General features: G+C 33.9%; 1 protein-coding gene across 5 annotated transcripts; it reads right to left on the bottom strand.

Moving 5' to 3' along the window:
* Positions 1-7,054: 7,054 nt before the first annotated feature.
* LOC142553765 (ribonuclease E/G-like protein, chloroplastic) lies at positions 7,055-19,943 on the bottom strand. 5 transcript variants are annotated; one of them, XM_075664253.1, is made up of 14 exons: positions 19,784-19,902; positions 18,821-19,085; positions 18,134-18,370; positions 17,133-18,048; positions 16,835-17,063; positions 16,414-16,731; positions 16,248-16,289; positions 15,996-16,120; positions 14,624-14,771; positions 12,501-12,573; positions 11,876-11,988; positions 11,007-11,126; positions 8,067-8,222; positions 7,055-7,416 (listed from the first exon to the last, which is right to left on the bottom strand). In XM_075664253.1, exons 3-14 carry the CDS (start codon positions 18,360-18,362, stop codon positions 7,240-7,242), a joined length of 2,646 nt encoding a protein of 881 aa, XP_075520368.1. In that variant the 5' UTR covers positions 18,363-18,370; positions 18,821-19,085; positions 19,784-19,902; the 3' UTR covers positions 7,055-7,239. The 5 variants fall into 5 exon arrangements, with proteins under 5 accessions (XP_075520368.1, XP_075520367.1, XP_075520365.1 ...); XM_075664252.1 differs by having other exon boundaries at positions 16,835-18,048; positions 18,821-18,884; positions 18,970-19,085; XM_075664250.1 differs by having other exon boundaries at positions 16,835-18,048; positions 19,820-19,943.
* Between the last annotated feature and the right edge of the window lie 903 nt (positions 19,944-20,846).

Raw genomic sequence — 20,846 nt, 5'->3', positions numbered from 1 at the left:
TCCTCTGAAGATCATCCCACCAGAAATTTCAGCTGGTGCAACAAATGAAACATTTAGGATCAAAGCTCCTCTAATCCATATCAATCGTCCTGCTGTTCTAGCACCTGCCAGACCCAAAGGTATAAAGATTATAGAACTGGTGGATACTACTCGTACTGGATTGGAAATTCCACACATCCTCAGTATTGAAAAAGGCAAGGGCAAATTGATTGAAGAGCCCAGGCCATCCAATCCCATTCAAACTCATATTGACCTTGTTTGGTAACAGGTTAATAATTTTGCAGCATCAAAAATTCAATCCTATGATGCCTGGACCGCTTACAGAACTCAGATTTTTGATAAGCAGCTGAAAAAGAAATCCCAGCTAAACAAGTTTATCAAACTGGAAGCAATTGTTCTCAAGATGGTCAAAGCTGCCACAATTGTTCAGGCTTTGGAGAGGAAAACCTATTTTTTGACCAAATTCGAGCTAAGAAGCTATCTCAACTGCTTGAGAAATTGAAGGCAAACTACATTCCCACCAATCCAACTGCTTATAATGATCGAGCTGTGATCACTCAGCTAGATACAGATCTTACTAGCTTGCAAGCTCAGATAAAAGTGTGGGAAATGGATCAGGAGTTAGTTCTTCGTGAAGAAGCCTCTGAAGAAGAAGAAGAAGAACCCTCCTCTCAGCAGAAAGAGCCATCCTCAGAACAAACTATTGTTACAACTGAAGAAACAGTTCAGGATGTGCCACAATCATCTGCTGTGGAACATCAGCTGTACTCTGAAGCTGAGTTGAATTTTTCCAACATTGATGAAATTATTCAAGCAGTGGTGACAGAATCTGTTATTAATGAACCTTTATCAGTTGATCACTCCGCTGATCAAGTAGCTAAAGAGAATCCAATCTCATCTGAAGACCCAGTTGAGCCTCTTGTTGCTGAAGAATTAATTCAGCAACAAATATCTGCTGAGACTGAAAAACAAACTGAAGTGCTCATCCAAACTTCAGAAAAAAGAACTAACTGAATCGGAGGAAACTCAATTAATCATTGAAAATTTTCCACCTGAAGAGCAAGCCCCAGATTTGGTGCAAGAACAACAAGAGTCACAAATTTTTGTAGTTACAACTCAGACTGCAGAAGAAGTCATTGAATCAGAAGTCCCTGATCTTACAACTGCTGAAACTGAAGTCCAGAACAGGATTCTAGTAATTTCTGATCAAGCCTCTAAAGATCAAACACAGGGAACATCTGACCAGTCACCTCTTCTTCAATCCACAAAAATGGATCTTATCCTTGAAGAAATCCAGAATATGCAGCACAATATGCAGCAGATGATTACTGAAATCAAGAAAATTCAATCCACACAATTGTCTCATACTGTCAAATTGGATTCTTCAATTGAATTTGATTCAGCAAAACTGAAAGCCATTCAAGCAACCATGGAGTCTCTTACCCGAACTGTGCTTGAGATGAAGAATAACAGAGGTCTAGCTCAAAGTCTCTATACAACTCAGGATATAATCAGTCAACGAGTTGAGCGATTGGAAACTTCTGTTTCTAATAAAATGGAATTGCTGCAGACTTTTTTACAATCTGCTGTCTCAAGTATCTCCTTAGATAGTCAAAATTCTTTCCACTGACGTTCGAAGATTATCTATGAAGATTGATTTGTTTGACAAAAAGGGGGAAGAAATCAAAGATCAAAGAGCATCTTGAGAAACAACAGAAGAAACCATCTCGTTAAAAAGCAGTTAATCAGATTATTAGATTCATTTGTTATTGAATCAAGACCTCTATCAGTTCAAGAAATTCAATCTCTTATTTTATCTACAATGAGCTTCAGACGTTCAGTTATTATTTACTTAGTTTTGTCAAACACCATAAAGAGGGAAATTGTTGGAAACTAAATTCCGGCGTTTGACAAAATATGAACCAACTGAAAATACGAACCAGCTGATCGAGTAAACTGAACTCAGCAACTGAATCTAGTAAACTAATCTACGCAACTGAAACGCAATTCAGTTATTCTCCTCACCAGTAACTGGAACACGTCAACCGACAAAGAGACATAGAAGACTGCAACTGAATATGAAACGCCGCACTTCAATCAATACAGCTTGGAACAACGCATTTCGGCTAAAGCAGTAAAGACGCCGCATTACAATAAATGAAGCAAACAATGCCCAAGAAATAATGAAGTGGCAATCAACGGATACAAAGATTCAAATATATCTCAAGTTACCATTGGAAGGGAAGCTTATAAATATGACAGAAGAACAGCTAAAGATAAAAGAAGAAGATCACTCCATTCAAAGCTTGCTGTTACTCTGCCAAAATCTTAGCTCACTCTTACTTGATTTATTCGTAGCAGTCAAGGCTACAATTTGAGCTCACTAGCACTTTGTAAGAATCGTTAAATTCGATAGTGCTAAGATCAGTTACGCACTGAGAACATTTTGTAATACTAAGAGTTTCAGCTTTTGGCAGTGATAAGTCCAAACTGAAGTGGGTCAGGTACAAATCTTGTATTCGATCAAAGTCTTTTAGTGGAAATCCTATCCTTGAGATAGAAGGGGTGACGTAGGAGTAATTGAAATCTCCGAACATCCAGAAACAATCCTTGTGTATTTTATTTCAGTTTTGTATTCTATCTTTCAGTCAGTTACTTTCCGCAACTACTTTAGTTTAACTGATTGTCATTGACCAGCAAGATTCCGAGAATCAGTTTGTCACCAAACTGAACTCAAAATTCGAAAAGATCAGTTTTAATTGTGAGTGTTTATTCAACCCCCTTCTAAACACTCTTGATACGTTAATCGATCCTATCATAGACCTTGTAGATCTATTTGTTAGCTTTTTATAGCCACTAGAAAAATGGAATTCTAATTAGAAACAGATTTGATATGATTTTTCTACCAAACTGTGTCAAAATCGAACTCTGTGTTGGAGATGTGTAGAATGGCTATTGTAATTCGGGATTATGACCTTCGTGCAGCCGGATTCCGGATTTTTGGTTAAATAAAAGTTGTATATCTATGTGTTATCTTCGAAATGATACTTGAATCATTAAATTCCAGTAAGAATTGAGAGAGTTATGTATTTGTTTGTGAAACTGCTCAACTGACATGTTATGTCCGAGAACAGATTCGATATAGTGTATTCAATGAAATGTTGGGCTCAATCAATTGGGAATTTGAATACAAGTTTCAACTGGAAAAAATTAGATAATTGATGTTCTTTCATTTCCAAATGGCGGATATTGATTTGAGTCCATATCGAGGGAGATATGAATTTTTACTATGAAGTGCCGAATTTGGAACTACAACAGAATTTAGTTTTCATAATTTATGTTTTTGGGTTTTTAAATCGTATCGAGATGATTGGATTTCTTATTGATTTTTTCGGTGAAATGGGTTATTATTCGGCTTATTGTTATATGTTTTAGGCCGAGGATCTTAAAGTAAAGTTGATCATTGGATTTGTCAAGTTGGTATAGGTATGTTACAATTCAGTAACATACAGCGGTAGCACATAAATTAAGTTTTAAACATAAATACGTGTTGTTATTGTTGTTTATGTGCTTATATTTTTTATGTGTGTTGCAAAATGCCTCATTGTTTTATATGGTCATTATGTGGCATATTCTATAGCATTTAGTATAGGGCCATATATTATGACATTCATGTAGAGCCATATTGTTCTTGTTAGCCTGTTGTCGATATTCATTGTTATCTAGCACTGTTGTTTATCTCGGGATCATGGTGTGGCTGTAGGCCTATATACATTGATACACATGAGACCGTAGATATGATTGAACAATCCTGTGGTTGTTGTAGCCTTTTGAGGTGAGCGCTGGGATTGTGTCATCCAGTTGTTTGTGCCATTCCCGTTATATATCGTTACAGCTTTATGGAGACCGAGTTGGGGGTGTTGATTTGCACAGCCTGGCATACCTCGCATACTTGGGAGGGCGGTTTAGTGTTTGGCTCCATTTACCCCATTGATGATGAGTCATGTTCATGCATTTCACATTTCATCTGCATATATATATATATATATTGTTATGTTTGTTGAACTTTTCATACCAGAATCCTAAACTCAGTTATTTACTGGGGGGGTTACTATGGTTATTTTTGGGCACCATGGTAGATCTCCCGAGTGGTTTTGCAGCACCAGGCGGAAGTTCCGCTAGTGGAGTTCGTGGTTGAGGTTGGGTTGTTTGGTTTTGGTTCGTTGGAGTCTCCCAATTAATCTTTATGGATGTCTTGGAGTTTTTGTCAGTTCTATGTCGTATTTTATTTGCCGGAGAGATGCCCCGAGTATTTGTAGGGGTGTTTGACTTGTTATTCTTTAGTTTGGATCAGTTTTAGTATGTTTTAAAGTTTTGCCGTCTTAGTTGAACTGATGTTTGAGAATTTTTGACGTGTGCCTGGTCGGCACTTGCATGTGATTGTTTATTATTATCGCAACGTCGGTCTTGAGTCATTTTATTATGTTCTGATCTTTGAGTTTTTTGAAATGTCCTACTTACGTGGAGGTCATGTCGAAATTTTTCTAGACTTCGAGGTCCGTTTTAAAGTATTTTAAACCATTTTCCGCGGCATAATTAAATCAAATCATTATTGTTTGATCATTAATTTTCATTAGAGTAAATGAGGTCATATTTGACAAATAAGTTAATTAAGAACTTATATAACTTACTTTCAAAATTGTTTCTCAAACTAAAAATCAAGCTGTTAATTTAATGTTATTAATATATTATAATTAGCATAATATATAAAACGAAATAAACTAAAAAAAATTTAAAAATATGTATATTCAAACATCACGTATAGGGCATAATAACCTAAAAATCAATCGAATTATGGATTTTATTAATGCATAAATCATAATTTACATAAATGAAGCACACTAAGGATAAATTACTATCAATTAAAATACTCATGACTAACTCATCAAAACAATATCAAGACTAATGAAATAATAATATTGATAGTAAAATATAACTCATGATATTCAATTTAAATAATATTTAACATCCTACAGAACTTTTTTACCTTTTTTTTTTTTAATATTATATCAAAATCGATCTTTTGTAGACTACATCTTATATCAACAATTATGAATGTCAATATGTTAATAATCTCATAAAATATGAACCTCATATAAAAATTTGGAGAGTTTAGCTATAAAAAGAAAATTAAAGATAAATTAAGATTTAGACATTAATGGTCTAAAGATAAACCCGATAATTGTTCCCAAGAACAGTAGAACCAAAATCAGGGCTAAATCTTTTCTTGGTTTTAATTCCAAAATTAGCTCTTATAATATATCAATTTTGCTGCATAATTGATTAAAAAAATTAGTTTAACTGTCTCATATAGTGTATAGCTATTTTATTTGATATTAAAAAATGAATCATAGTAGCACTTTTTAAAAAAAAATTATATATAAAACAAATTTATAAATTCAATACATAAAATTTGGTAGTAAATGAGATCTTTCAATTTTTAATTTTCAATTTCTATCTATATTTTTTATTTATTTATGAAATTTTAAAAAAATGAAAAAAACAATAATAAGAAAATTAAAAATTTCACAATCAAGTAAGTGACAAAAATATTGCAAATAATCTGAAATGATACAACTCTATAACTTAAAAAGCAAATTATTTCGAATGTTCAATATTACGGCCTATTATATATTACAAACTGAATCATAGAATACAAGTAATTTGAAATGTCCTATATAAGAACTAAACACACACAAATACATATAATAAAATAAAACACAACAATGTTTCGTATTTAGAGGCTTGATGACAAATATAATTATCTTTTTTTCAAAATTCTTCATTACCTAATATATATGGAAATTATTTGATTGTAAAAAAATTATATCTCGTAAAATCAACATCAATCAAAACCCTGAAATATGTTAGTATTAAATTTTATATTAATATATCATTATATACTTATTATGTTATTCTACTATTGCAAAAATAATTATTTTTTCATATCTTTTTGTGATACTATAATTTATTACTTAATTAAAAAATGCACTAAAAATATAATTATAAAATGGCATTAAAATTATAAAATAACATGTAGAGAGAAAATTAAAAGAATAAAATATATAAAAGAATTATTTGAGAAAATTAATATAGGGGTTACATTTTATTGTTGAAGTCATATAAATTATTACAGTAGTGATAATAGCATTTGTTAGATTATTAATTATATATCAGGTGGAATAAATACAAAATTTTAATATTTCATTTTGTCCTTACACCAATTATAATTTTACATATATATATATATAGAATACAGATAAATATAGATATATTCAATTTTTACGTAACATTATTTTCAAAAATGCACAAATTAAATGAATAAGCAATATATTGATTTCTAAAATTCTATATCTCAAATTTGACCATAAATTTTATATACTTTTTTCATCATCGATGCTCGTGCAATTAATAGAATTCTTGGATTCAAATATACAGCAGCAAGTAAAGCTCATGCTTTTATTAGGCATGAGATGTAACCTTGTATGAGAGAAGTTGTGAAGCAACTATCCCCAGACAATTCCAATTCCAATTCCAATTCCAATGGTAGAAGCAAACACCAGACCTGAATCTGATGAACCCTCGTGGTATTTTTCTGCATTTGTCACTGACCATGAACCACCATTTTTTGTAAACTATAAGCTCTTTAATAAGATAGCAACTAGAAATTTAAGCTTGATAGGTGTATGCTTGGTGTAAATGACCGTTGGTAATTGATATAACATATGTAGTTTATGGGAATGTACTTGAGGACCTTTCTCGTTCTTCCTTTATTTGTTCAATTTTTCGTCTGGTTTTTCAGTTTCCACAGTGAACTCTGGTCAAAAGTTTTAGGATCTGGACCCCTTTAAGAATGTCATTATGTTGCATTTAATCGTTTCACGCCTGTCAAGAGTTAAAAAACAACCAAGACTACAAGAGAGTGAAAAGTTTAATGTTAACTAAAATCAGGTGTCCCCGTGACTTACGAGATTTACCGAATTTGTAGGTGTAATTTATCTGAAGTACGAATTTCTCTTTCAGGGAATAGATCGAAACGTAACCATGATACACGGGAAAACAAGGATAGCTATATATTTATAAAAAAAGAAAATTAAATAAATAATACTTTTAGACGGGAACCTACAATATGCAGCCATACCAATGCAGGCCAACATTGTATAATCAATAATCAATTTTTCATTTTCCACCTGTTTTCCACTTGATGGGTAAGAGAGTTACTTTCTTGGTGGAGGCATAAGTTGCTGCCTCTGTTGGCCGCAGCACAGAGATAGCAGCTTGGTGTTGGTTCTCGGGTACATTGTGTTCTGTCAAATGTTTTAGCTCAAATGTCCCTCGGGTAAGACCCCTGGCAACCTGATAAACAAATTCGTGTAACCAATAAAAATTTTCACAGGAGAAGGCAAAAACTAATCCACAGTTGAAACGAATTAGCGCATCATCGGGTGCCATTCAGCATTTCTTTAGATAGTTTCAGAGCATGATATAATAAAACTTTTAAAGGTGTCATCTGAAAAGGGATGCATCATCTGATCATGCTAAATAATCGCATTTCTCGTGGCAGAAAAAAATAAAATATTTTCTGTCAAAGTTTTCTCAGGAAATAAAAAGAAAAGCTTATCTTGGAAACATCAAGGAAATGGGAATCCCTATTGATCATTTTAGCGACATTCAGTCATCAGATGGATTCTATAAAATATAAATAAAATGCAATTTCCAAATCAACTCACTTGTGTTCTTAACTTGATCATGACTTCAACTGGGTAAAACGAGTAAAATGAATTATCGAAAACTTGTGAAAAAGCATCCTACCCTACTTAAAAGAATTTGAGAAATTACAAGAAATATGCAATTTTAAATTTTCTAGTAAGCAGAATACTGAACTGGAACACAGCATTTTAAACACGAGTGAACTGGTGAAAATTAGTTTATCTTTCCAATTAAGGTGAACAAAATTATCAATACATGCTGAAAGCAGTTTCAGAATCTGAAACTAATTTCAATACCTTTAGGAGGATCCACACTTTTAAAGAACTACTCAAAACTGCAAGTCTTGTCCTCTTTCCTGATGTCAAATAGTTACACATATGTCGGTCAACCCTTAAGATGAATCGCGGCCAAGATTTGGCGTTTTCAGGGTCTGTTTTTTGGTCCATGATAGACTGATCGAAGGAAAACATAAAGCAACAGAAGACTTACAAAGGTTTATAAAAATAAATAAAGATACGAATAAGATTATAGACTACATGCCACAAACGTAACGAATGTCACTGTAAAAAACAGAGTATAATTAGAGAAAAATAGGAACTATAAAGCATGCACGAAAGGGAAAAAAATAGTCTTATACACAGCTCAAAGGGCGTGGAAAAAGTAATTCCCAAAATAAAGAGTGCAGAAGCTAGTGTCACCATTTAAGCTCAAGCCAACTAAAATTTGAATGAGCTGGAACTAATTGAATTGAAGGGCTCAAGCAAAGGATCAAGGCTTCAAGATATGCAAGTCAGAACATGCATAAAAGGGAAGTATTCACTCAAAACCAGATGAACTGAGATTGGAAAGGGCAACACACTTCAAAGTTAGAGAAAATAATTAAAGAGAATTTCTTCTTAGTGTTGTAAAGAAATAAGAGTGAATTATTTCGAGAGAGTTGTTCTCCTGGGTATCTTGATTGTATGTAATCTGTAGACGTTGGCAATAGTAAAATCTCCGGTGGGAGTCGGTCAGAATTTGACTGAACCACCTAAAATTCTAGTCTCTCCTTTATCTTTGATTTTGCAGTTTTCTTTTCCATTAATTCTTGAATCTGAAGGTGAGAAAATAATTAAAGAGAATTTCTTCTTAGTGTTGTAAAGAAATAAGAGTGAATTATTTCGAGAGAGTTGTTCTCCTGGGTATCTTGATTGTATGTAATCTGTAGACGTTGGCAATAGTAAAATCTCCGGTGGGAGTTGGTCAGAATTTGACCGAACCACCTAAAATTCTAGTCTCTCCTTTATCTTTGATTTTGCAGTTTTCCTTTCCATTAATTCTTGAATCTGAAGGTGAGAAAATAATTAAAGAGAATTTCTTCTTAGTGTTGTAAAGAAATAAGAGTGAATTATTTCGAGAGAGTTGTTCTCCTGGGTATCTTGATTGTATGTAATCTGTAGACGTTGGCAATAGTAAAATCTCCGGTGGGAGTTGGTCAGAATTTGACTGAACCACCTGAAATTCTAGTCTCCTTTATCTTTGATTTTGCAGTTTTCCTTTCCATTAATTCTTGAATCTGAAGGTTCCAAGATTCACAATCTGGTGCGAGAGTTCTTTGATATACACTAAGATCAAGCGATTTACAAACAACAAAGCATCAAAGACAGGTTGGAGGAGAATTCGACTGCAAATGATGGGTACCAAAATTGAGCTGATGCGATTCGATGGCAAGGGTGAGATGAACCTAGGGGCAGCCAGAAGAATCCTGGGAATGGAAATCACAACAGATAGAACTAATCAAGTGTTGTTCCTCACTGAAAAGGACTATTCACAGAAGATAGTTGAACGATACAGCATGATAGATTGTAAGTCAGTGCCAGGAACCATTGGTCAACACTTCAATCTCACTACTATGCATTCGCCTAGAACATATCAGGAGCAGGCATACATAAGTAAGGTTCCCCATGCAAGCGCAGTAGGAAACCTAATGTATGCTATGGTTTGTTCTAGACCAGATATGGCACTGTTGTTAGCTTAGTAAGTAGATTTATGGCAAATCCCGGGAAAGATTATTGCTTAGCTGTTAGATTGATCTTTCGATATATTAGGGGAACCATAAATATTGGTTTGAAGTTCAAAGACGCCAGGAAAGGTCCTGACACAATTATTGGATATGTAGATGAAGATTTTTCTGGAAGTATAGACTGGAGAAGATTCATCAACAGATTTTGTCTTCAATGTGTTTATAGGACTGCAGAGAGTTGGAAGGCTATGTTACAACCAGTAGTTGCATTATCAACCACAGAGGCTGAATACATAGCCATTACTGAATTTAGTCAAGGAAGCAGTTTGAATGAAAGACTTCATGGGTGGACTAAGGTTTGGGAAGAAAACAATGACTATGTTCTGCGACAACCAGACTGCGCTACATTTAGCCAAGCATCAAGTATTCCACGAGAGCTCGAAACATATTGATGTCAAATTACATTTCATAAGGGAAGTGATTGAGGATGGAACTGTGCTGGTTAGCAAAGTTAGTACTGAGCACAACCCTGCAGACATGTGTACGCAAGTCCTACAAAGTGCCAAGTTCCATCACTTCATGAATTTGAAAAATGTGGCCACTCCTGCGGAGCCCTGAGGAAAGGACCCTGTGAAGATACTGCTATAGGAACTTAACTGATGACAAGGTGGAGATTTGTGGAAGCTAGTGTCACCATTTAAGCTCAAGCCAACTAAGAGTTGAATTAGCTGGAACTAACGCCTAGTGGTTGAGTTGGTCACATGGCTTGGCTTGGCAGTTGAATTAATTGATGGGCTCAAGCAAAGGATCAAGGCTTCAAGATATGCAAGACAAAACATGTATTAAAGGGAAATGATCACTCAAGAAACCAGATGAATTGAGATTGAAAAGGGCAAAACACTTCAAAGTTAGAGAAAATGATTCAAGAGAATTTCTTCTTACTGTTGTAAAGAAATAAAAGTGAATTATTTCAAAAGAGTTGTTTTCCTGGGTATCTCCATTTGTATGTAAACTGTAGACATTGGCAAACCAAAAATTCTTGAGTCTTCTTTATCTTTGATTTTGCACTTTTTCTTTCTACTAATTCTTGAATCTGAAAGTTCAAATATTCACAATCTGGTGCAGAGTTCTCGATATACACTAAGATCAAACGATTGAATAACAACAAAGAGTATTTTCCGGAAATCAAGGAATCATGGTTTTTATAACCAAGCTTTCAACGAAAATTACTCACCAGGAGCCGGCATATTTCATGTTCAATTTTGGAAAATGAAGTTTCCAAAGCTTCCACTCTCCCAGTCGCATGACAACAGGTGCATGGTTCACTGATCATAAATGTCACGCTAGGTCGTACCTGTTGAGTATAATTATAAGTTGGTAGCATCTAGGATTTCCACACTGAAGTCAGAGATTATGACATCCAAGTTTCTGGATCTCATAACAAGTGTTTTTTCTTATCAGATGTCCATCAAGTGATTTGGTTTCAAAAAAATCTCAATATATACAAACAACATACCAACTGTGGGACCGAGCCTAACATCCACAGGCACAAGAGATATGACCAGGTTGCCATAAAAGTTACAGATCGGACCTATAGGATATTCCCATACAGTGCAGATGTAACAACAAAAGAGCAATTATCGTGGCTTAATCTAGTATGGTAAAAAACGGTGAAAACATGTGCATGACCAATTTTTATTTATTAGCACAAATTACTCTTTCATTATCAGGTTTAGATTAATTTAGTAGTTTAGATTAGGAAAACAAAGAACAAAACAACGTCAGTTGCAAGGTTAGGTTGACTCCCTATCTGATCTGTACGTTTAGTTACGTATATGGCACATGGTAAGGTACCTCATAATGTGTATGGTTGAGGTATGTTGGAAACTTTTTATCCCAAAAGGAAGGAAAGTAACCCTGATATTTATAATTCACTACAAAAGGCAAGAACAACAATCCTCTAATAACTATCAAAATTCACATAATTCATTCTTTTGTATGTACCAAAGTGCTAATAGCAGAAAGGTAACTCTTCAATAATGTTTTTGTAAAAATCATGAAAGAAATATATTAGATGGAAAACCAATGATTAACATATCATACACGTTTTCGGGTTATTTCCATAAGTCCATGTCTAGATAATTCAGACACTTTAACAGTTGATCGGTCCCTCTCAACAGCATTCTTAACTTCTTCGTAAATGAGTCGCTTATTCGCTGCAAAATAAATATTATGTTAGAAAGAAAAATGGATCAACACAAATGAAAACTTTTCTTTTCAAATTTACATATGACATTCCATCTAGAGTAATTACAATTCATTTCCACTTTGCACTGACAAATATTTCCTGTTGTCCCACTTCAAACAATGCCAGTTTAAATTTCAAGGCATGTGGAAAGGACTAGAAAAAAAATGGGACCTGGGAATGGGAATGAGAATGAGAATGAGAAGAGGGATTGAATGATTGAGTTTTTGAATATATTCTTGTGCTTACTAATCACTAGAATGTATTAACATGGGAAAATTACGAAAAATAACTGATGTGGTTTTATCACGGCCTTCTAAGTTCTAACTGGAGAAAATACTTCTTTCTCAAGTAGATGACTAACACATATGCCCGATTAAATATAAAATTATCCTAATACAATATCTCAACATGGCTAAAAGATTCAAAAACAATTGCATCATACATTGACAGAACCAGGAAACTGGAAATGTGTATACTTACAATCATCCATCATATCAATGAAATCTACCACAATTATTCCACCAACATCTCTCAACCTTAATTCTCTAGCAATCTGCAATCATAAAGCACACCCAAGTTAATGTCGAAAATCATACAAAATATAGTTATTATAGACTATTACTGTGAAAGCAACATCAAAAGGAACTCAGACTGTGCAGTTAAATTAAACAAAATAAACATCAACCTCTGGAAGTATGAGATATAGCATCATATACAAGAACAACAAAGTAATAAAAAATGAATGCCTGATGAAGCGCATTGGTGGTGTAAGCATGTTCAATCTGATAAAACAAATAAACAGTTGCATGGAAAATTTTTGCCAAAATTTAATCTTCATGATCATGCATTCACAAAAAAAAGTTCATGAAAGATAAGTTTCTTGCCGACATACCCTCATCGAGTTCATTATTTCAAATCCATTGGTCTTGTTTAGAAATTTGTGTGCTACCTTAGTGAGAATGACATGAAGTTGTAATTATAGAACAAACAAATATATTTGCGAAATTACTATTCCTAACCTTTTCAAGTTGATTTTCTTATGAAACAGGGCCATGGAAAGTTATTCAAGTTTCACTTTATGCCATATTAAGACGCATGATACTCAGTGATCTTATATGAGTGATTAAGTCGGAAATAAATGCAGATTTAATGCAGATCATTTGGAAATAGACTGTTAGAAAACTCATGGCCATTACATTCAAAACAAGGAATATTAGGCCAAATTTAAGAAGCTAAAAAGCCCACGCGGGATTCATGAATTGTTAGTTGAAGTTCAATTACAAGATTAAAGTCAAATATTTTTAGTTAGGCTCTTAATGGGCCAATTCATAGTTAGGGAGCCTAGCAAACAACATGGGCCAATTTAAGAAACAAGAGTCGAAGTGATCAACTTGACTGAAGTCCAAGACTAAAATTTTTTGTTCTGGGCTTTATTAATTTTATAATATATCAACCAAGGCCTAATTATTTATTGCAGCAACCTTTAAGTCTTGTTTTTTATTTAATCTTTTTGGGTTATTTGATTTGGTGGGAGTATATTGCATGATTTTGGTTTAACCAAACGATATATGCGAAAGAGACGAGTCTTAGCTAGATCATTATTGAATAAATTTTGAGTTTTTACACATGCAATTGGAAAAGCTCGGGTATTTGAAAATGAAATGAACTTACAGAGATCTAGGTCCTTCGGCATTCAATTGGAGAAATGACATCCAAATTCATCTTAAATCTTGGTGACATTTAGTTTAAGCTTAATATATAAATATTGAGTTGATTTTTCATGTCAAACTACACTATTGCTTCAGCATTCTGAGTTTAGTATTGTCATTGATTAATGACATCCTGAGGAATTTATTAAAATATTGCTACCGTCCCTTCATTTTATTGTTGGGATTCTCATCATGCATTTTCCAAGCATGGACGATTTTCGCTACATTTATAACAATCTAATTCTTTTTAAGACCATGAATATCTCATGCATTTGCTCCCATTCCTCTGAGTCTGTCACTTCAACGGTAATCGGAAATTAGTCATCATGTTAATATTAGCATACATGGATTTAAAGTAGAATTTTCTCTGCTCACAAGTTCAACAGTCTATTTCGTCAACTTTCATTCACTTTCACAATCAATTGTATCTTATTATGGCTACATAATTTCTGATAAATATACACCTCCCAAACAGATAACAAAATTACATCGACTTCTAAAAATTTCTCCATAAATACATCTTCAAAAGAATCTTTCAAAAACTAGTTTCAAAACTTTTGACTTGAAAATGATAGAAATACAGCCTCAATTTCCCAATTTAATTAGCCGTCATCCACTTTCAGATGAAATGTTGATGCACTTGGTTTGAGCTAACACTTAAGCTGTAGTGTTCCGTGTTAAAATAACAAGGAAAGATTAAGAATAAGAAAATTTATAACAGTATCGACAAACTTACCTATAGTTTTCAAAAAAGGGTCAATGACAAAAGATACCGTATTTTACCATGTCAAAGCTTTAGGATCCATGCCATGATGAAATCCACATATTTTAGGAGTAACACAAGTCATTAAATATGAAAGCATAAAATAGGGTACGAAGTTGGATTGAGAGTACTTGTTTGGCAGCAGCAAGGTTGACCTCAAGAATAGCTTTCTCTTGTGAAGTTCCTTGACCAAGCATGCAATGCCCACCATTCACATCAATGGAGACCAATGCCTCAGTTTGTTCAATGACTAGATAACCGCCATTAGTCAGAGGAACCCTATAAGAAAAGAGAAAACAATTAGATTTTGGAATAGATTATGTGGACCAACTGGATGCAGATCTCGGTAAATTTTATCAACAGACGATGATATAAGTTGGAAAGATGAGATATCGACCGTGGTATATCAGTTCATGATAAAAATACACCGTATTAACCAAATGCACCCACAATTAAGGTATGTGTTTAAAATGAATTAAGCTCTTGCTTTCAATAAACATTCCCATCTCTATGTTTTTTAGGTAATTTGCTCCTATTTGGTTGTCATAAGCTCATAGACTAAAGCTACTCGGTTACAACTTGATCCTCTGCTTTATCATGCCTTTCTAATTTTCTTATCAACTAATCCTGATGTCATTTCAAAACAGAAACACGTATAGAAGAAAACATTTGTAGAATGTAAGCAAAGTTACGGGTGAGAAAAAACAATCTAAGACCCCATATATCCCCGCAACCAAAGGTAAGGTAGGAATTTGGGCATGCTTATGTTATTGACTGTTATCCCAATGTCAAACAAGCTATTTCTTCACAGAGTTTGATTTTAACGCTGTCAACCATTCAGGTAAAATAACCCAAATGAATTATGCATGTTCGTGTCTAGAAATAACATTATTAAAAAAGGATAACCACCTGGTTCAAATCACAGCAACAAACAACTTTCATAATCATTGGATACTTCAGCAATCACTTGAAGTATCTATCAATAATCCAAAAGGTTTTGCAATGATATGTACAATGTTCAAAACATCTGAGACCCCGTTTCCAGGACCCAAGTTTTATTGTGATTTTAGCAAACTACTGCACTTTAAAACCATCAATGTACTGGAAATCACAATTCACAAAATGGTATCAATAATAATAAAATTTTAGTTAGTATTTGAGACCAAAAACATTATATTCTCACCTCTGCACAGTTTTAAGCTTTTAGAAAGGAAGTAATATGGAATCAAATCCAGGAGCATGGGAGGTGCTTGGTCTCGAATTTCACCATCACCCATGTACCAAAAAAGAGTTTGTACAAGGTTCAGGAAAGGAATATGAATACCACTCGAAAAGGCGTGGTAGAGACAATATATATATATATATATATATTAAATGTTTCACATCACAAACAACTCAAACTTTTGGATGAGTGGACATTCGATAAGAAGATCTTAGACCATCATACTGCAGAACTCAAAAATGCTTTCTAAATAAATAAATAAAAAGAGTGGTTTCACTAACCTTTTACTAAGAATGCTGTTTATTTCTCCTTCAATTTTGTATTCATCGAAAAGAGGAGTCTTTTTACTGTACAACTCAACTCTGTCACAGAGATCAGGAGCTATCTTTTGAAGATAGTTGGTAACCTGATATAAAACATTGCAGAAGTCAACAAGTGGAAATTAGAAATAATTACAGGTTTATAGACATCAAAGGATAAAATTTCGATCTTCTAAATAAAATTATAAGTGCCTAAAACATAGTATTAAATACCTCGTGATATGTCCTTGGAGAATCAACTACCATTTTCTTTACCTGTCAATGAGCCAAATAAAGAGCTTAGCTCATGATTTACACATGATAAACAAGAACAATACTGCAAGAGGAAACCTTCAACATGAAAACAGAAAATTGCTTTAAAAGGTGACTGTGAGCCAACCTTCTCGTTAAAATAATCTTGGACAACACAGAGTGTTTGACCCATTGCCCTATGCAACATAACAGGAACAGCTCCATCAACACCTTCATCTGCAGCAAGAGCGGCAGATTTTGCATGTTCCATTACATTTTTCCACGTTAACAACAGCCCTTCCAAATCCTTCTGCAATTCCTCAAGTGGATGACCAGCAGCAACTGTTCTTACAGTGAGGCCAAATCCAGGAGGTTGCAAAGTTTTTGCGATAACTCTTAATCGTGTACGCTCACCGCCAGAAATTTTTTTTGAAATACCAATTGTGTTGCAACGTGCAATCAGTATCTGCGGCATTCAAAACAACTAGAAGAACTTGCCCACAGGTCTAGCTAGAAAATTAAATGTGAAGTATAAAACATAGAAAACAAAGCAAGGAAACATTAGATACCCAAAATCGGCTTCTTAATACTGGATAAGCCGTCAGCGTGGGGCCTTTCGTACCCAATCCTTCTTTAACAACTTGAACAATTATCTTAGAGCCCTCTTGAACTTGCACCCACTTACTTTCTTCTGTATGTAAATTGTTGGAATCCAGATGAAGGCTATTATTCTGCAACTGGTCCACATCCCCGTTTAGCTGCTCTAAGAATCTCTCGGGATCAGCTTCACGTTCATGTCTAGAAACACTACCATTTAGATTTTCCTCTACAACTTCTGCAGCATCAAAATTAAAATGGTTATCATGCCTTTCGTAATCATCGTCAACGAACTCATCTTCACTTTTGTCATCCTCCACCTCATCAAGTTCTCCAACTCCATCAAAGAAAGTTGTGTTTTCAGGAAAATGCACATGATCCCCAAGTTTATCAATCATGGAGCCCTCTAACTCTCTTCCATGAATAGGAGGTAATACAAACGGTTCCCTGTAAATCTTTATATCCATGAAAGCTGGCCTTGGGCTGCCAATATTTACAAATGCACCACCCATATGGGGAACTAGCTTTGTTACTATTCCTACATATATACTATCACACTGCACATTATTTTTTATAGGTTCCAACAATAATTCAACCAATTTATCATTTTCTAGAACAGCTATTCTTTGCATGGTACATAAAGAAGAGTTAATCAATATAACAGTGAAAGGAGAGTCCTCTGTTACTGCATTGCTTTCTTCATGCAACAGATTCTCAAGTACTAGATGCTGCTCACCAAGTGCTAACAGAGTGTCCTCATCTTTAGAACACTCATTCTCGGATGCATCTGAAACAATCTCGACAGAAGACCGACCACTACAGGAACGTGAGTAAAAAATCCAGGGTTCCTCAACAGGATGGTCTGACAATAAAGAACCATTAAGTTCACCATTGTGATATTTATCATTCACATCAAACTCAGATGTATGATCGGAATCTTCATTGAACTGGAACTGATTTAAGTAATTTGCTCCCTTGTAGTCAATTTTGCTTGAAATCCCGGTGTCTGTAAAATGGTGAGATGTTAGGGAGTGTAATAGCCAAGGCTCCTCAACGACCTGATCCCTTAAATTGTAAGTTTCGCTGACACATGATTTCCTTTCGATACTGGGGTTTACACAATCATTCAAGAACAGCTTTGAGACCAAAGAATCATTGTAACAGTTTTTCACTGTTTTTGATTTATCTGTAAAAGCACTGGAAGTATTTGAGTATTCAGCAACATATTACTTAAAAACAAAGACCAGATTCAACATCAACATGAGCAATACCACTTAATGAAGCATGAACAAAAATTTTCCTGGTTCTCTTCCCTAACCATGGATAAAGTATGACAGCAACCGATCTTCTAGAACGAGATCTGAGCTTTGCAGAATGCTTTCTATTTTGCTGGTTTATTGAATGTGGCAGAATTGGAAGTTCAACTCCAGGTCTCCACGTGACATCAGATGATGTCCACATGCCTTCCCTTAAAAAACCATGAAAGCTTACTTCCTTCATATTCTCAGCTAGTAAACAAGAAGAAGAGAAAACTATTTAGGCGTCATAAAACATTGATTGTTCAGAAGTACATCAATGTTTAAGTTAACGATGATATAGTAAATGAAAAGATGACCTTTGTCTTTCTTCGGGCATAAAATAGAAAATGATTATCAACCATCATTCCATCTTAAAGAGCATGATCAAGAAAAAGACAACGTAGAAACCCAATCAAGTAATAAGACTTAGTTGTGTTTCTGTGAATGTATTTCGTTGAAGGTTATGTGTAGAAGTTTTCTCATGATAATGGTAAAGCAGCAGTCATGTGTTATTCATATGATAATGTAGACTATTAATTTTCAATAGTTTGGAGTATTGTAAATTAAAAGGTCATATTGATGAGAAAGAGTGATAAACCAACAAAACTTCAAAGTGACATTTAAGAAGGGCCTTTCATTAATGATTCCAGGGTCACCTACCAAAGAGTCCTGGCCAATTTTTTATTATGCCATATTTCTTTGACCAGGATAGAAGTTTCTGTCCCTGTGAAAGAACTTAGAGAATTTGAACCGAGCCTTTTGTTTGCAAACTGGAATATTGTAACGATGATGGAGTTAAAAGTGATGACCCAATAACTTCTGCATTGCTTAGAGGTTCTATCATCCAAGGAGAAAATTAATGGTGTCGGTCACTGAGCGGCATGAGTCCGAGGATTGGTTTCAGAAGCAGCCTTGATCCTAGAGCCTGCAAGGATAGCAAAAGATTACAGATGATAGAAGTAACCAAAGCCAAAGTCAAACAGAAATTTATTTCAGAAAAAGCAGAAAACAGGAAAAATAGCAGTTCACTTCCTCAAAAATTAATATCCATTGTTGCCTGCATGATTTTCTTTAAGGCATCACAAGGAACTACACCACCCTATTTTCGAAACCAATATACAATTAAAGGAAAACAAATATGTTAAACGTGAGGCATCAGGGAGAAATGCAGCCGAGGGAGGTTATAGGATTTGACATATTATGTTCCAGAATATGGCTCCTACTTTCCTCCTTATTCTTTAATTCAAAAGAAACTGTTTTGAAGCTCTAACAAGAAACCTGAATTACAAAACCAAGAATTAATCTATTCTAGACAAACGCAATTCGGACAAAAACTCAACTGAAACTATACAATATATAAATACAAACACACAAAAATGTAGCTCCCATACCCATCTGTTTTAAAAACAAGCAACATCAACAACTCTATGACAATATTTCATCCATATGAACGTCATTTGAAGGAGCTAGGAAAATGGATTCTCCATTGACGAATTCTGACAAACATAATCATGAATAATCCTATCTTGCAACACTGAAATCTAAATTAATTAACTTTCGAGCCAATGGAATTTTGAACACAGAAAAGTCGAAAAACAGATAAATTAAACACCGGATGCACACCTGCGGTGAAAATGAATCCAAGGAGGAGAGAAATACGTGAAACTTGTGGAATGTAGGTGCCGCACTTCGGCTGTTTCTACTGTACTGGCGCTGCGCTCAATATGTTTATCTACTTACAATATTCGAAGAATAATAAATGCTATATTTATTCCATTAAATTTTGTAAAAAATAACAAATAAATCTAATAATTTCTAAAATTACAAACACCAAGAGGTAGTAATTCTCTTATTTTTTATACCCTAAAAACTTGTGTTTATCTTATATTTTCTAGAGGTTAAAATGTAAGAAAAATAGAGGTTAAAATGTAAGAAAAATACAAATACGATGAGTGTGTGAAATATTAAAAATTATAAGATTTATCTGTTATTTTTCACAAGTGTATATAATATTAAATATCAACATCACCGTCATCATCATAATACATTCCCGCTAGTTACGGGGTCGGTTATATGGATATTAATTATCTAAATTGAATGATTTTCTCTTATATCATCTATTAAACTAAGATCTAAGATATAATTCTTAACCATTTTTATCTAAGTTTTCAATAGTGTACATCGTCTTCTACTCCTTACATTAACCTGTCAATCTAAATAGAAGCAAGAAAACTTGTATTTATTCTTTGTACAACAATAGAAACTCCACGTGACAATTTATTATATATTCCATTTAAAAGAAAACAATTTCTACTATCGCTACGTCATGAAATGAAAAATAATAAAGTACAAGGTCAAATTTTAGATTTTGTTGGTGTATATTTGAAAAAACCAGTTTTCTCACATGGGCAACCTTTTGTTGCATTATCGAGACCAAAAAATGTAGATCAATTAAATGTGCTTATTAGACCATCAATACTATTAGTCTAGAGTCCTAACTTTACAAAGAACGTTATACATCATGAAGTTCTAGACACCACGAACACTCTTTAATATGGGTAAATTATTATCTTATTATATTCAATTTATTAAATATTTATTTTTTAGATTATGTTAAAAATTGTAGATACACCATTGTCATATTTGAATTGTGGTTTTTACTCTTGTTTCAAAACTTTATATCTAT

This window comes from Primulina tabacum, chromosome 8, assembly GCF_025594145.1.
Source record: "Primulina tabacum isolate GXHZ01 chromosome 8, ASM2559414v2, whole genome shotgun sequence".
NCBI lineage: Eukaryota > Viridiplantae > Streptophyta > Magnoliopsida > Lamiales > Gesneriaceae > Primulina > Primulina tabacum.
Note: the sequence above shows the minus strand (reverse complement) of the source record. Positions and strands in the feature narration are given on the sequence as shown.